The 17,561-nt window shown below is 40.8% G+C and overlaps 1 protein-coding gene across 1 annotated transcript in view; it reads right to left on the bottom strand.

Moving 5' to 3' along the window:
• Window positions 1-7,740: 7,740 nt before the first annotated feature.
• Window positions 7,741-17,561, bottom strand: part of CACNG4 (calcium voltage-gated channel auxiliary subunit gamma 4) — a 121,529-nt gene continuing 111,708 nt past the window's right edge. The window contains exon 4 of the mRNA XM_089508149.1: window positions 7,741-11,311. Within this exon, the coding sequence (XP_089364275.1) occupies window positions 10,773-11,311 (539 nt within the window). The 3' untranslated portion in view covers window positions 7,741-10,772. The remainder of the gene's footprint in view (window positions 11,312-17,561) is intronic.

Raw genomic sequence — 17,561 nt, 5'->3', positions numbered from 1 at the left:
CAATCAAAAGGTATGTAAAGGGCGCTTAAACTAAACTATTGCGCAAGGATGCAAAATAAATTATGGTCACCACTGAATGTGTGAATTAACTGTAGCAGACTCAGGAAGGAAGCAAATAAATGAAATTTAAAGAGACGGGCAGATGGAAAGCCTTTGACCTCCCTTCTTCTACATCCATTTCCACTCATATACTGAAACTTAAAGTAATCAAAACAAACTGTTTAGGGGAGGCTGCTGAGACATGGGGGTGGGTGGGTGGGAGAGTTCATCTTAATTTTCATGACTTGACAAGCTGAAAATCAGATTAGTTCTGGATAGCCATTCTGACTGAAACTGATTAGACACTAATGGTTATAATGGAATGAAAAATCAAATGCTGAAAGAGACCCTGTAATGTCCCAACCATTTCTTGCCATTAATTTGCTTATGCCCTGTTTCAACCAACCTTGCTGTTTTGATACCAGGTGTTTCAGGTACACAGGCACAGACCAATACATTTTAAAAGGTTTTTATTTTAAAAATAAGTACGGTATACACATTGCAGTTATATGGGAAAACTGAAGCACATTTAAAACAGCACACTAGAAACTTGGAGGAGATTGTGTAGCCTTAAGGGAAGAAACAGATTAGCCCTTGTGGATAATATGACAGAAAGAGAAGCAGAGGAATCTTTCAAATCATCCCATGCAAAACCAAAAGGCAGAACATGAAGCAGTGAGCTGCTAGTGAACACCCTAAAGGCAAGATCCTGGTTCTCTCTGCTGTGAGTGGCACAAACTGAAGTGTGGTGGGATGGCTTCCTGGGTATCCTCACCCTAACCCCAGAGAGCAGTGCCCCACTTGTTCCTTCTGCTATTGCAACAGCCTCCACCAGCTGGCTGGCAGAGGTGCTATGTGGGTGAGAGCATCAGATGCCCACAATGACCCATGGATAACATGGCCCTTAAGGATGGTTTTCATTTGATGTCCCCTCCTCCCAACATACAAAGTTATGGAAACACACATACATCACATGATATCATGAACAGCACACCATTTCCCTATTGGATGATGCTTCAGGCACTACAGCAAGTATGCATTCCTACAAAGAAATTACCTTTATGTAGAAAATATAGCAATATATTAAGGGTTGGATCAGGAAATGGTTTGTCCACTTAAGTCACAATGGGATGTAAGCGAGTTGCGGCAGTCCTTTCTTTCTTTGTATCCCAGCTTTCCTCCGAGAAGTTCAATGGAGTTGAATTCCTATCCCATTTTAATCCTCACAACAACACTGCGAGATAAATTAGGCAGAGTGCCAGTGACTGGCCCAAAGTCTCCCAGTGAGTTTTGTGGTCAAAGGAGGCTATGAACCCAGCTTTACCCGAACTTAATTCAATATGCAGACCATAATGTATCAACGCTAATGGGATGGCTAGTTTAGTTTGGATCTAGCCCCCTGTGTGATGTGTCACTATTCTTTCTTGATCAGTCTTGATCAAGGCCTGCAGGCCACATGTGGCCCCCAGGGTCATTTTTCTGCTCTCTAGGGACCCGGAGTAAAATAATTGGGGGGGCAATTCCCCTCCCCAAATTATTTTAGCTCCAAAATGTCCCCAAAAGGCCTCTAGTGCATGGATGGCATTTCCACCAGGTTTGGAATCCCCCTAAATCCTCCCTGGTTTTAAAAATACATTTGGGGGCAAAACACTGATTTCTGTTGGACTAAGTGCAGTGGGAGAGGAATACAGCACTCTGTCCCTGAGCTTCTTATAATATTGCTTCTTAGCCATCCGCAGTTGCCCACCCCAGATCTGGAATGGGAACAATGGGCAACTAATTTTTTCTTTTAGGAGCTTGAATACACAAAGCATATTAGCAAGTAAGTAAATGACTTGTTTACAACAAGAATAGCCATGAATTAATGAGTGTGTGCCTGGCACTATACATAAAATTTCACTTGCCTCCAATCTTTCTAATACTAGACACCATCTTTCTAATTCCACCTTATATCTGAGCAATAAAAAAAAAGGTGTGGCAATATCTAGTACTGCCAACCAATTAGGGACATTTAACAATGGAATGCCATTGAGAGAAGCATCTTCATCATGCCGAGCAGGAAGCACAGTGAGCTGTGGCAGTGAACAAGGACACCTGATCAATTGTCTGATGCAGATCTCATCTGGCCTTGGAAACTAAGCAAGATCAGCTCTGGTTAGTACCTGGATGGGAGACTGCCAACAAATGCCAGGTGTCAGGCAGAAGGAACTGGCAAAACCACCTCTGAGTATACCTTGCCAAAGGAAAATCTATGATATTCACAGGGTTGCCATAAGTCCACAGATGACTTGAAGGCACAGAGACAGACAGATAGACATATTGAAAGTATAAGAGGTTCACCTTTCTCTTTACAAACATAAATCTATGAGCTGGAAATAAAAAATACAGTATTTTCCTCAAGAAAACTTTTTATCCTGGTTATGTAACTTGAGCTACAGACTCACAGGTGCAGCTTTTTGCTTCATCATGAAGAGATTGCTTGTATTGGACCCTTAGACCAATGCCTAGACCCAACTAGTAGACCCACCAAAATGAGTGCTGAATAATCAGGCAACACCCAAAGTCCCATTTATTCATTGAATATACTTCTAGCTGAGGCAAGCAATTGGATTTAAATCTGAAGCTGGCACTCTGTTCAGCAATTGCAAGATTGTAAAATGGATTTATGAAACTCTGTAGGGGATTCTTGTTTCTGGTCAGGATCCTAAAGAGCTACCTTTGCAGCCTGGCAACGCCTTGACTGAAGTATTTTCTGAGGTGCTGGAGATCAGAGTGCTGGGAAATGACATGCACCACATATTCCCAGTCACAGAGTGCCTTGGGACAAGCAGTTGTGGCAGGACTCTAAGGGAACTCCAGCTACTTGTTCTCAAGGCATCCCATGACTAGAAGAGCACAGTGGATGCCATTTCCCAGCAATTTGATCTCCAGTGCCTTGGAAACACTTCAGCTGGCATGTGAGTTGTGGGGGAGGGAGAATTGTTTGTTACTACTACAGTGATAGAGCTCTGTTGTCATGATGTGTATCTCGGCCATAGCTTTGCTTTGTGGTTAGTTGCTCTCTTGGTCTCCCTAAGGCTGTATCTACACTGCAAAACTAGCGCAATTTGACACTGCTTTAACTGCCATGCCGCAGTGCTATGCAATTCTGGGATTTGTAGTTTTCTGAGCTATGTAACCTTATCTGTTAGAGAGTTTTGGTGCCACAATAAACTACAAATCCCTAGAATCTATAGGATAGAGCCACGAAAGTTAAAGCTGCCCTCTGAGCTCCGCTCGGCCCCCTCCCTGGCCCAGTTCAGGAAGGAGCTGAAAACCTTCCTGTTCCAATCAGCATTCCCCAATACAAGTTCAGCTAGTCCCCCTCACTGACAGCAAGGGTAGCTGGCTTAAGGGGTTTTAATATTGGTTTTAATAGTTGTATTGTACTTGTACTGTTTGTTTGTTTTGATATATAGATGATATTGTATTGTTTTATCCTGTTGTTCACTGCCCTGATCATGGGAAGGGCGGTATACAAATAATTTATTATTATTATTATTATTATTATTATTATTATTATTATTATTAAAGCCATGCCAAACTGCATTAAATCTACAGTGTGGCAGCAGCCCCAGACTCCTAAGCAAGTGTCCTTTGAAAAGGGGTAGAGGAATAGTGAGGGGTAGAGAGCTGGAAGCTGATCTTGAAGTCTGGGATGCTTTTGAGCACACTTCCAGTTGTAGTTGGTAGTTTCCATGACACTGAAGTAGTGAATCTGTCTGGATTTTAGACTGAACTTTTAAGGAACAACTCAAGCTGCTGAATCTATTTGGGAACAGGTTTCAGTGCATTGGAACACTCCTTTAAAAACACCACCATTGCATGCCCTATCGAGTGCAGCACCCCATACCAATTCTTTTTGAAACTCCCTCCAGTCTTTCCAAATAGTTTGCTGTCTGCTGTTAGGTGATGATGAGGAATCCTGCCTGTGAAAGGCATACTGAAAGTTCCTTTGAGCTTGAGAAACTGAGCTGGACTAGGGATTTTTGTAAACTAGAAAGGCTATGCCCAAAACAAAACAGTTGCATGTTTTGACACTCCCTGTTCTTCCTCAATGAGTAGTAATGACAATCTACACTCTTTTAAAGCCACCCAAATACCATGAAAATCCTCTTCAAAATGAAAAAAATATAATAATCATGCTGACTGATGTTTTATCAGTTTCCAGTCATACTCACGCAGATACTATTGTGTTCAGTTGAATGTTTAGAAACGCTGTTCAAATCTTTGCACTAAATTGTGTGAAGGTTTGAACCCTTCTATGAAGATATTGAGGGACTGGCCTAATATTCATTACCTGATCCTCTTCCTGCATCCAATTTAACACCTGAAAGGGGCTATTTTTTAAAGAAGTACTGTATTCTGTTTGTTGTGGAAGTTGAAGATGATTCACTCTTTATTAAAATTGCTTTTGCAGCAGGGATAAAGGTCACCCAGTTTATCAATTATTAATTGGTTTAACTTGGTGAAACTAATTCCCATTCAAACTGAAGGAAACAAGGGAGTCAGAACTTATGATCCATTGCTTTCAATGGGATATATTTACAAATGTTCAGTAATGGGCATGGACAGACATTTTGTGTAGTTAGGAGTGATCAAAGCCTGTCAGCTGTTCAGTGGTAGGGCTGACCATGATATTTAGCATGCATATGTATGTATGTGTGTATATGTATGTATCTGGTTGGATTCCACTGGGCTGGAAAATACCCTGTTCTTTATTCTGCACCAGCCAATTGACATCGATCTGTGTACAGATCGACAATTTGTGTGAACACACTAAGGCGGGTTACACACCGCTATGAAAGTATGCGCGGAGCGCGTACTAGGGTTAGGGAGGTGTGGTGCTTCCGCACTTCCCTAACCCTAATACGCGCTCTGCGCGTAAAAAATGACAGCGGCCGTTCCAGACGGCCGCCGCCATGAGGATGTCACGGCCACGCCGCCTCTATACGGGGCGGCGCGGATGTGACGTCCTCGCTCTGCGCCAGGGTGCCTAGTGCACCCTTAGCATGATCCAGGAAGAAGCTCCGTTTCGGAGCTCCTTCCTGGTTTGCGGCGCCGATTTGCTGCGCCCAGCGAAGCAAGGGAGAAAGGGGCCAAGCGGCCCCTTTCTCCCCCTCCCCGCCGCCGCGGGGTGTCCTTGGGGCTTGAAGCCCCAAGGACACCCCTTTTCAGGCTGCGAGGAAGCGGCGTTTTGCTGCTTCCCCACAGCCTGAAAAGCGGCGGATCAGGGCCTCAGCGGCTGCCGTTCTAGCCACTGAGGCCCCGATACACCGGGGAAAGGGGCGGGTACAGCCAGCCCCAAATAGGCGGTATGTAACCCGCCCAAGAGACTATATCTGTCAAATGTGAAAATCTCTTTTACACTCTCTAGTAACAATCATGCCTGGCAGTTTCTTGTGCTTTTGGAGTGTGTGTAAAATTTGAAGAAGAGGAGGAGGTTGCCATCAAAAGAAGATGATCAGCGACAGACTGGCACTAAAGTAAATCCCCTTTACAATGACCATCACATTTGCAAGATCCGACCACAGCAAAACACTCCAGGCAGATTTGCAACATCTTAAAAAAAAGAATACCAATTTTAAATTGCTCTGTCAAACCTACATAATATTTTACAGCAATAATAATAATGATGATGATGATGCAAAAAAAAACCCCAAACACCGATGTTAATTCACTACTAAGAAAAGTGCAAAAAACAGCAACACCTCACTCCAAAGTCTAAACTATATTCAAAATAGCATGTACCATATTTCCAGAGATTTAATTGCCTCTCATCTCAAAAGTAAGCCAAGGGCTGTAGGGTTCATTTGGAGATCAATAATTGAATAAAAGCTTTGAAGAGCATCAAGGTCTTTCCAGCTTTCCAGGAGCACTGGGCCGCAACTGTGTTCGAAGGCAGTGCTATCCACTGAATGCCAACAGCATAAGCCCTTTGAATGCTGTGAACAGTCTTCAACAATAGGATCACAAGCGGAAGTTCTACTTCCTTTAGGCACACTCTTTATGCATCTTTTTATCAACACCCCACAGCCTATCCAGATGAGAGACCTCTCCCTTCAAAGAAGGTGTAGTTGATCCAAAATTTGTGGGTCTTGCCATTTAACTCTCAACTAATTTTCCTCCTATATTGCTCACCCCTAATATTGATGGACATCTTCCTGACCTCCCATGTTAAAACAACCCTGAAGGTCTTCCACATTATGCTATGTACACTGGAAAAAGATATTTCCGGTGTGTTAAAATTGCAGCTTTACTAGGTGGCAATTGCTCCTTTTGTCTTAAACACTGTGATCTTCCTAGGAGCTAATAATTAGGCCAGATGCTTAAGAGTAAAAAAAAATGCCATCCCATGTATGGCAGAAACTAAAATATGCCCCAAACACTATTCAAAATGACTTTGCTCTCCATTAACATCTATGAACATATTTTCTGATGTGAACTGGGCCACTTGCTCTGTCCGTTAAAACTTTTGTTAAGGTAGATGACATTTTCAACACAATAGTATTTACATTGTTTTTTTTTTAAAGGGATGTTTGAAATTCCTTTCACATTGGGTGACAGCAGAGGTGGCCAAAGTGCAGCGCCCTCAGATGTCTGTGGACCGTAATAGCATTTTCATCATTGACATTGCCTGCTAGGGCTGATGGGAGTTGCAGTCCAACATCTGGAAGACCACACTTTGCCCTGTGCTATGACATAGTACATACCGTCCCGACCAGGTACACTTCAAATGTATTAGACTACAATGCCCATCTCCCCAGCCAGCAGACCAGCGATCGCGCAGACTGCTGAAAGTCCCATGAAGCCGAAAGTCACCAGGTTTGAGAAGAGTGCCACGATGTTCAGAAGTAATTAATATGGAACTAAGCACTAGGTCTTGAGATTTAAATATTGTGGAACATTTGATCACGGGCCTAAGTATCATATGCCAATCATTAAAATATTTAGCTCCTTCCCAACTGCCACCCTTTCTAGTACCAAGAATCTGCTCTGAGGAATTCTCAGTCCCTTTATGGATTTTTAAGGTACATGGAAGATTGGAAGGGGTGCAGAAGGGATGGACATTGCTTCACTTCTGTTTCCATTAATGGACACTCCTGCAAAGGAAATGACAGTGCTGGATAATGGTATATTATTGCTAGCTTTGAGCAGTTTTGACAGTTCATTTTCATGGCTGAAAAAAAAAAAAGATACCTTGTTAGAAAAACAATGAGAAAAGCTCCAGTCCTATACAATATTTACCTGGAAGTGATTTTCACTGAGTTAAATGGAGCTTATTGAGTTAAACATGTTGAATTCAAGCACGCCTATGTGAAAGGATGTTATACAATCTTACTTTTTGGCACGCTGCATCCTGTGTTTGCTTGGTGTTTTGAGTGATGCTGGGGAGGAAAATATTTTGAAATTAGTAGCAACAGAGACAAACATTTGCGTCTTAACTACTCATATATAAAACAGAAATTGCAAAGTCTGCCCCACAGTGGTCAAGGTTTTCACTAGACATCAGTGCAAAAGGGAATGGTACAAACAAGTGTGTGTGGGTTTGCAGATTCTAATAAAACATTAACAGAAACACTGCCACTGGAAGAATACACTCTGTATATTTCTTTTTTTTTAAAAAAAAACTGACAAATTCAAATTTCACATGATCGGCATTCATTTCAATGCAGAAAATTCATAGAAAGATAACGCTACATCAAGGTTTTGCTTGGAAAGGGAACAATATACAGTATCTATATCTATGGATATTTTCATTACAGCAACTACAAATGAGAACTCAATTCTACTGGTTAGCTATAATTAACACAAAAGGGGAATAACTCAAGAAAATCGCACTTGAAGATACAGTGACATGAAGAGGTATAAAATAGTAAGCACTTAAATATGACACACTAATGACACAAGTTGATTCTTTAATGTACTCTCCTACTCCTTATCATAGCTTTACTTTAACTATTAGAGAAACCTCCCAAAGAAAGAAAGAATTTTCTTTCATTTGTGAAAGCATAAACGTGTACACAGATGTGCACAAACACACACACACACACACACCTCTTAGCATTTTTAGCAAATCTTGAAATACACTTCTCCTTTCTTGCAAAAAAAAAAAAAAAGGACCTTATTTTAATCAGAAAAATAGATAAGGGCATAGCAGAAGAAGTATTTCTTGACATAAAGGATAATTAGCACATGGACATAAAAAGATAGTAGCTATAAGTTGTGATACTAGCCACCAGTTGAGACAGCTTTTAAAAAGAACCAGACAACCTTATGGGGAATGATAGGTCTGTGTACCCTATCTTAGAAGACAGGGCAGGACTCTGGATCAATGGTTATCAGCCATGATTACAAGATGGAGCCTCTATGTTCAGAGGCAATGCACCTTTGGGTACAAGATGTTCTGTGAAAAACAACAGGGGACTACTAGATTATACCTTGAGTCAGACATTGCCAGTCAGTACTGAGGACAAGAATGTTAGAGCCAATGAACTTTGGCCTCATCCAGCAAGGGGCTTTTTTCACAGCATAACACATTTATCCTTTTGGACTACAGCTCCCAGAATCTCTGGCCAGCTTGCTAGGGAAGTTGGGGAGCTGTAGTTAATTCTCCCACAAACACTTCTGTTTTTTAATGTTCTTAAGATGCATCACAACCACCCTGATATCAACTTAAGTCACAGTTTATTTCTTTTCCTTTTTTTTTAAAGCATGTCTGAGCTGTCAAAATAGTTTAGTCTACAAAACCAAGCACAGCACCATGAAAGTTTCTAAAACTGCCTCTTTTCAAGCTGGTTTGTATGATGAAGTAGAAACTTAACTCAATGCAAGAGGATTTAAGAGGACCCTAGGAGAACTTTAGGCAATGCACAAGATCTAGATTGACTGGATTGGAATGGAGCCAGTTTCCTGAACAAGAGCTGAGAAATCTTTGGGTCTAAAGTGGTACCCATGCTTAATTTAATCTTACCCTCCAACATTTCTAGAGCTACATGTCTGCACAGGGAGGAATGGCTGACAATGAGAGTAGTTAGTTGGGTGCTGCTGCTGCTGGAAAGTGCTCTGACTATCTTTCCAGCAGGGATGATCACCCTTCCCTATTCGGGAGGCAATACTTCCTGACAGAATGAGCAGGGAATGTGTCTTTTCATTTGAGACGGTTATAGTTTTCTTCCTTTTAGTCTGGAAAACCCAATCCAAGTAGCCTGATTGTCAGGAAATGGCAGTGCCTCAGCACTATTTCCTTTGGCATTAGGTCTTTATTTGCAGGTGGTATTTATAGTACAATTATGAGCCTACAATATTTTCTGATTGTGCTCATTACAGCCGGTTTTGCAGTGGTCCTACAGCTTTGTAGCACATGTATGGCACATGCCCTGCATGGTTCCATTCCCAGACAAGGCTTTTCTAGATGTTGTTGGATTTCAGTTCCCAGAAGCCTCATCTAGCATGGCCAGGATTGAGAGTTTATGGGAGTTATACTCCAACAATGTCTGGAGGGCCATATTTGGGAATAACACTCCTTAAAGACTCTCTGGAAACTGGGCTGGGAAAGACCTCTGCTCAAGGCACCAAGAAAGATGTGTTTGGGTTTAGGAAGTATCAGAATGGTTAACTTTCTGGGATTCTCATTTCATTCTCTTGAAATACATAATGAGGCATATGATAGTTTTTTGTTGTTGTTGAACAACGGAGTTGTGTTTTGAGATATGTAATATCTTTTCCTATCTCTTCCCTTTTTCAAGTTTTCTTTTAATGTAAGTCAAATTCTCTCTTCCCTTGTTTTGAAGAAGGGGATTCATCTGCATCACTTTCTGGGGTGGGTGATATGTAAAAAGAGATTTGCTTATCTAAAAATGGCATTTACTCAAGTGGTGTATACACCAAAAAGTTATTAAAAATTCATGGACACTGTACAGTCTTGTGGACAGAGTAGGGGCAGGAGAGCAAAATGCTTTCCTTAACAGAACAACTGAGTAAAATACTATTCAGTCTCTCACTAAACAAGGATTTCATATATTGATAAACAGTTTCATTAAGAACACAGACTATGCTCGCCTTCACAAATATACATAAGTCCCAACAGCAGAATCTGATTCAAATGAATCATTGGTTTCCCCATCCCATTTTCCTGTCAAAAGTCTGCAAAACTCGAGTCATTCAAAATGAAACGATCTGCTATCATTCCCCAATAGTTTGCCTCTTTCTCTAAGAAGAGGTGATTGCTTCTTTCTTTCCTTAGCTCCAAGGAAACAGGAGCGTTTGTGAATAGTTTGGGTTTGCACCAAGGGACAGCATTATAGAAAAAAAGAGCCAACACTGAAAAATTTTAAAACCTATCTTAGCTAAAATGTTTTTGTTGTCACAAATTACACTATACATACTACAAAAGTGCTGGGATACGAGCTGCTGATTTTAATTTTTTTTCTTTATGCATGTGTGAGACACTGAGAATTTTCATTTATACAAATTTTTGAAAGAGCTTATAAAAACCAGCTAGAAATGTATAGTTCCATATTTTAAGGTCTTTTTCGTATTTCAGCATCTCTGTCTGCAACCTCTTCCTGTGATTTTTATCTTGAGGTATGCAAGATGATTTTTTTTTTAAAAAACAACCCACTCTTTTCATATATAAAAGATTTGAATGTTGCTTTTTTGTTTGTTTGTTAAAGAAGAGCCAGCATGTTCCTTCAAACAGGCGTTGTTCTCCTGTTGACCATGTTGATATGAAGTCCTTCCTTGAATTCCTTTTGAAGGAAATTGTGAACTTGAAAGAAACCAGCATCTTGTTCCATGTTGTAACTTGGAGCAGTGGTGACTTTTAAGGGTTCCCTGGAGAGCGTGTACATGGAGAATTCATTCATGGGAATGGAACTTGCCATTTTCAGGCCAACTGGAGAAACATCCCTGGATGGAGAAGGCTCTGTAGAGCGAGAACTTGATCTGGACCTCCTTCTCCTATACCTATAGCTTGGCATTCTGGCATATGGAGAAGAAGAAGAAGTCTTAAGGAATTCCCTCTTGGTTTTAAACCTCAGTTCTTTGTTTTTCTCAATATAAATGTTCACAGCTAGAACTCCAACTGTTTCTGCCACAATGAAAGACAATGCTCCAAAATAAAAAGACCAGCCATAATTGTATTGGTTCTTTTTGTCCTCATCTCGCTTGTCACTAGGATCACCTGCATTGCTGGATATGTAGACGATTATTCCAATGATGTTACTTAACCCTGGAATGTAGGGGAGAGAAATAGTTGGGTTAGAGGAATCACTTCAACATACAATTATCACCATCACAATCTTCATGTTTGGATCAGATATGCTTTAACCACACTCACTGGAGACAGGAATGGTTACTTGCTGTAAATTAGGTATTGCACTTAAGGAATCAGGCAGAGCCACCTTGCCCCCCCCTTTTCTGGGCTAAATCCAATTGTCAATCCCCACTAAAGTCAATCAATTGTTCCGCAAACTCTATGCGTAAATCCCATTAAATCAATGCTTCTATTCTAGTTGGGATTAGGAATTGGATTTAACCCAGGTGTTTTGGACTGCAGTTCTTTGCAGCTTCAGCCAGTGATAAAGGTTTAGGGTAGTGGAAGTTAGCTTCTAGAAGTCCAAACCTTCCTGATCCACTGCAATAAGGCTGAACATGAAAGTGCTTTGAGGCAGGTGCCAGCTGAGCCTTTCTGTGGAGGGTATTCCACAGACAGATGCCACTATTGAGAATTCCCTTTCCCAGTAGCCACATCTCACATTGCATCTCACCAAAGGAAGGGCCTCAAAAGATCTTTAGGACTATATTGATCCATGCAGACAAACAATCAGGTATCCTGGTCTCAAAATATGAAGGGATTTATAGTTCTGAGCCCAGTGAAATACCAGTGATGGTCTACTTCTCCCTCTCCACATTCACCATTTCTTTTTTCAGTCCCCTGATTTTTATGCCTTTCCCCTCAAATGTCTTATCTTTGCTCCAAATTCTTAATTCTAGCTTCACTAACTAATCTGGAGCCTCTTTTCACCCATCTTGGCTCTGCTTCACAGGTCAGACTTCAGCACAAGAGGTAATGAGCCATGGAGGGAAAGGAGAAAGGGGTGCAAAACAAGCAAAAGGGAGAGAGGAGCTGGAGCTGGAGGAGTCCAGAGGAAGGGAAGGAAACCAGGGGAGGAAGGGGATTGGAAGAGAGGTGGCAGAAATTATGATGAGAAGCTACAAACCCTGTGCACCTCTTTTTCACTCTTAGGGAGATCTCCTCCCAGCAACTGCCACTGTGTAACACTTGAAAAATGCCACTCTAATGATGCTTTTAAAAGTAATGAGAAGTAACAACATTGTTGTTAAACCAACCCACCCACAAGAAAAGTATATCATGTTATATCATTATAGCTTTGTTATGTAAAAAGTAATGAATTACAAGTACAGAGCCAGTGTGGCATAGTGGTTTGAGTGGTGGACTATGACTCTAGAGACCAAGGTTCGATTCCCCTTGGCCATGAAACCCACTGGATGACTTAGGCCAAGTCACATGCACTCAGCCTCAGAGGAAGGCAATGATAAACTGCCTCTGAACAAATATTGCCGAGGAAACCCATGATTGTTTTGCCTTAGGGTCGCCATAAGTCAGAAATGACTTGAAGGTGCATAGCAGCAGCAGCACCACCACCACCACCACCACCAAGTCTTACTTTTAACACATTATGACTAACATCTGGCTATAGAGTATGTTCTAAGCTACCTTTAGATGTTATCTGGCTATAGAGTATCAGGGACGTAGCCAGGATTTTAGGAAGGGGGGGTCCAGACTAAGTGCCACCATTATAATGGGGCTTGGGTGCAGCGGCGCAGCAGCACATACCATTCATTTTTCTATTGGAAGGGGGGGGGGTCCGGACCCCAAGATCCCCCCCCTGGCTACGTCCCTGAGAGTATGTTCTAGACTTGTGCTACTCCAAGTGGACTTGTGCTGCTCCACAGGCCTTTGGCTGCCAGTCCCTGGCACGTTTCCAGGACAGAAATGAATGATTTTTGCCAATGGACACAAATATGGTGCCAGTCTCTGGAACGATGGAAAAAAACAATTGCCAGTCTTCCACATCTGATAGCCCAATAAACATTAGTATACTGTGGCTTGCCTCTACCTGCTACTGCCAAATAGAGTAAATCCATTCAATTGGTGTTGCTTACACAAGCATTGATTGGCTAAATTTTCATTAATCCCATGCGTTTGCTCTTGCTGGGACTAATAGTTGGATCTAGGTTTACAAATTCTCGTGATGAGGTCCTGTATTTTATTTTGTCCTAAGATGCTTGTAGTACACAATTTAAGGAATCACTGAATAGATTACAAAAAATTTTAACCATAAAATAAAAAGACATTGTCAAAACTATATCTACTGACACACGCATATATACTACACACAGAGAGAGTGTAAAATCATACGACAGAGATAAATATCAAGTTTGAAATTAATAGAAAAAGTCTAGGAAAAATGAAAAGTTTTTTTGGTTACACTCTAAGCTGGTAGCTTCCACGTTGGTGGCTGACGCATCTGTTCCAGATTTTAGTCCAATCTTTAAAGAAGATATCAAAGATACTGTATTTTATTCCCCTGTGTTGTATAACCTCTCTGAAGTTCAGAATAAAAGCCAGAGTGGATTGACCAGTCCATGGACATGTAAGCTAATGGCCACCATTGCCCAGTATCAAATTATTATTATTATTATTATTATTATTATTATTATTATTATTATAGTTTATTTATATAGTGCTGTAAATTTGCACAGTGCTGTACATACAAATAATAACGATAAAAATAAAACCTGCCAATGGCATACATTCTACAAAATACATATAAAACAATAGGTAATAATACAGGATAGAATTAGATAAAATAAGCAGGCAACAATTAAAAATATCGGATCAAAATGATGTAAAGATGGGCAGCTAGTAAGCTTCTCTAGGGAGAGCACCACAGAGTTGGGAACCCTCCAGTGATAAGGCTCTTCATTTGAGTATGTCCCAGAACTTTCTGCCAAAGTCACTTGACAATAGTGCAAAAGACTCAGTAAGGAAAAATGCTTGAAGAATGTATCAGCGGCACCAAACAGGTAAACATTCTCCACTGCCTAAATCCTTGACCTGCTGTCTTCAAAATGTCATGCTTCTTCTAAGACATTCCTGACAACAAAGTGTTGCTGGCTCTGAGGTGGACAATGATGCCAATACAAAAGAAGTTTCCCAGGATAAATTCTGAATGGCTTTCTTTGTTTACATGTGGAGCCTGGGCTGCATCCTATTCGCACACGCTTTCTGTAAGTGAGGATGGCATAGTGGAAGACCAGCAAGACATTTTGACCCTTAGAGGAAGTTACACAATAGAAACTTTGCAAACTAGACTCTTCTGCAGAAAATACAGGGCAAAGAAAAAATAAAAATGGGTGGGAGTGGGTCAAATGAGGCAAATCCATAACAATATGCAATATGATTGTCTGATAAAACAGTAAGCCATCTGCTCCATTTGGAAAGTGTGCTGTGGCAAATCACAGAGGAGAAAGCCAAGCCCAGATGCGCAGGCACCTTGTTGGGTAATGACAAGAAATAACACATCCCCCTTTTTTATGTGTGTCAGTAACTGCTGCTGAAGAGCCAGGAGTTACGTAATTATCCAGGGAGATTTCTCAAGCCCCCGGCAACTGGAGGAGAAGCTAGTACACCCACGCTATATTTGTAAGAAGCCCAATGCTCTGGGAAAAAAAATAAAAACAATCCACTAATCTGTTCCTAGAATAATAAGCACCTTCATATTTAGGGTCACATCTAACGTGGAGTATGTTTTTATTTTGAAGCTCTCTTACAAAGCAGAGCTGTTGTGGTCTCCTTGTTATAACAAAGAGCTTAGCACTTCAAGACTTGCATTTAAGGCTTCAAGCCTTGCACTCAGATCTCCTGGGGATCTGCTGAATCACCACCACCACCATCATCATCATCATCAATCTTGGCTTTCAGAATGGGGAGGGGAGAGACAATTAGATTTCACATTACATACATTAAAATTGTTATTGGTTTTCTCCCAATTTCCTTCATTATAAAGGAGATACTGGGATATTTGAGGTGCTTGCTTTTGAGGAAAGGAAGCTCTGTATGTATCTGTTGGGCATCAAGTAGCCCCCCCCCCAAAAAAAAACAACCTGGTGCTCTCTAGATATGTTGGACTATAAGACCTATATTGATATTGTTTATTGTTATTGTCTGCTTTATATGGCTGGGGGGCTGGGAAGGGATTTGTTTGTTTTTATTGTATGTTTTATTATACTTCCACTGTTGTTAGCCACCCAGATTCCTCGTTGATTGGACAGGGTACAAGTAAATTATTTATTATTATCATTATTATTATTATTATTATTATTATTATTATTATTATTAGACCTGACTGGGGATGATGGGAGCCATAACCTAAGACAGCTGGATGGTATGAAGTTGAGGAAAGACTGACCTCAAATATTATTTAACAATAATTAAGGTATCTGTCCCCATCGAGATATGTGCAAGTGAAAAGTATGTATGTGGGTGATCATAAAGCTCTTGAACACACCAGGGATTTCTCTAACACCGAGGATGGCTCCATGCAGATATTCACAATGGTCCAAAACACACTGCAGAAATAATCCAATTTGAGACTGCTTTAACTGCCCTGTCATAGTGCTATTGAATCCTGGGAATTGTAATTTATTGTGGCACTAGAACTCTCTGACAGAGAAGGCTAAATGTCTCACAAAATGACAGTTCCCAGAATCCCCTAACATTGGGCCAGGGCAGTTAAAATGGTCTCAAACTGGATTATTTCTGCAGTGTGTTTTGGACAATGAATGTGGATGTCTCTTAATAAGGCAGCTCCATGGGAACCCCGAGTCACCAAAAGAGAGACAGATCAATTGCAAAACTGGTCAAGATGAAGATTTCTTGAGTGAAGTACTCCCTTGCACATTGACCTCTACCAGTGCTGGTCTCATCTCTCTACAGCATCTTCCCATACCTTTCTTGCAACTGAGTGGATACAGAAGCTACAGTATGTAGTGGGTCTGTCCACAGGTAAATGGTTCAGACAGAGCCAGGGCTAAGGGTCAATGGGGCCTCAGATGTGCCCCACATTTTCTGGAGAACAAGGATGCACAAAGAAAAAATAGGGTCTACCAAAGTTAGGAAGCCATTTGTCCTCGGCTTAATCCAGTTGCTGATCCCAGCAAGAGTATTCCCAGTATTTAGTAAAGGAAGGTAGATAATATAGGAAAAATATAAGGTGTATATAAGAGATACTGGTAGAATGTTATAATGTATAAAGAGGAAGGAAGTCTTTTTAGAATGAATGTTGGAATGGTGATGGGAAGGGTGGAGGGATGAATGTTTTTTGGATTTTTGTTGTTGTTGTTATTATTGTTGTTGTTTTTTCTTTCGCTTCTTTTTCTTTGAAGTTAGAATTATTATATATAGATATGTGTTTATTTGTTTGTTTGTTTTTGATCAAAAATTTAATAAAATTAAAAAAAAAAGAGTATTCCCAGTCAATCAATTGCTGAATGGCAAATTAACATTTTTGTAGGTCCCACTGATACAGTGGGTCTTTTTAAGATGGGGCAGGCAAATGTATTTAGGCTTGTGTCTCCCAAAACTGATGCATTTAATTCAAACTTCTCTTGTATTTTCATCTGCCAAAGCTCCATTCATGCTTTTTGGGGATTTTCAGTGGGTGATGTGTTAGCTCTCTGTCAGAAAAGCTCATACTAAAATAATTTGGGGGCAGAATGTTCCTAAGGCTAAAATTGTGCTCGTAAAACTACCAAAGAAGAGTGTATGAGTGAGTGAATGGCTGTGGGCTTTGTCCCAGCTTCTAAGTTTCAGTTGCTAGAAAGCATGTGGCATCTACTATTTCAGCATTTGCCTGATTTTAGAAACACCCAGGGCTTATTAGGATTCAGGCTCAAAATCAATCTTGCATTCCTTCTGCCATTCAGAAAGAAGTAATGGTGGCTCATGGCTTTCATGTCACTGGGCAAATGAATCCATTTTCAATTTTAACTGAACTTTAAAGGAGATATCCCAAGTGGGATATTGAGGATATGGTTTAGCAGTCTGGATAGCACCTTTAAAGTTCAGACATGTAGTGGATTTAGGCTGTCTTCAAAGCCCTTAGTACAAATAATCTCTTGAGAAGAAGTAAAACCCACTGAGTCTGTATTTTTATTGAATGAATTATTATTTTATATTGTACCGTGCTTTTTAATTATTGTGAGGTACTCTCCATTGTGTATGGGCTTCTTTCTATACAATTGGCTCTTTCTTTTCATGGGTTTGCCATCCGTGGATTGGAGCATCTGTGTTTGGCTCTGTCCTATTCTCCTCAATGGCAGCACATGTATGCATCGCACCAACACAGTCATGTGTACGTTGTGCCGCCACTGAAGAAAAGGAGACTTGAGAT

This window comes from Sceloporus occidentalis, unplaced genomic scaffold (genome assembly GCF_023333645.1).
Source record: "Sceloporus occidentalis isolate IW3139 unplaced genomic scaffold, rSceOcc1.0.p SCAF_1, whole genome shotgun sequence".
Taxonomy (NCBI): Eukaryota; Metazoa; Chordata; class Lepidosauria; order Squamata; family Phrynosomatidae; genus Sceloporus; species Sceloporus occidentalis.
The sequence above is the reverse complement of the archived record's forward strand: the minus strand, read 5'-3'. Positions and strand labels throughout refer to the sequence as shown.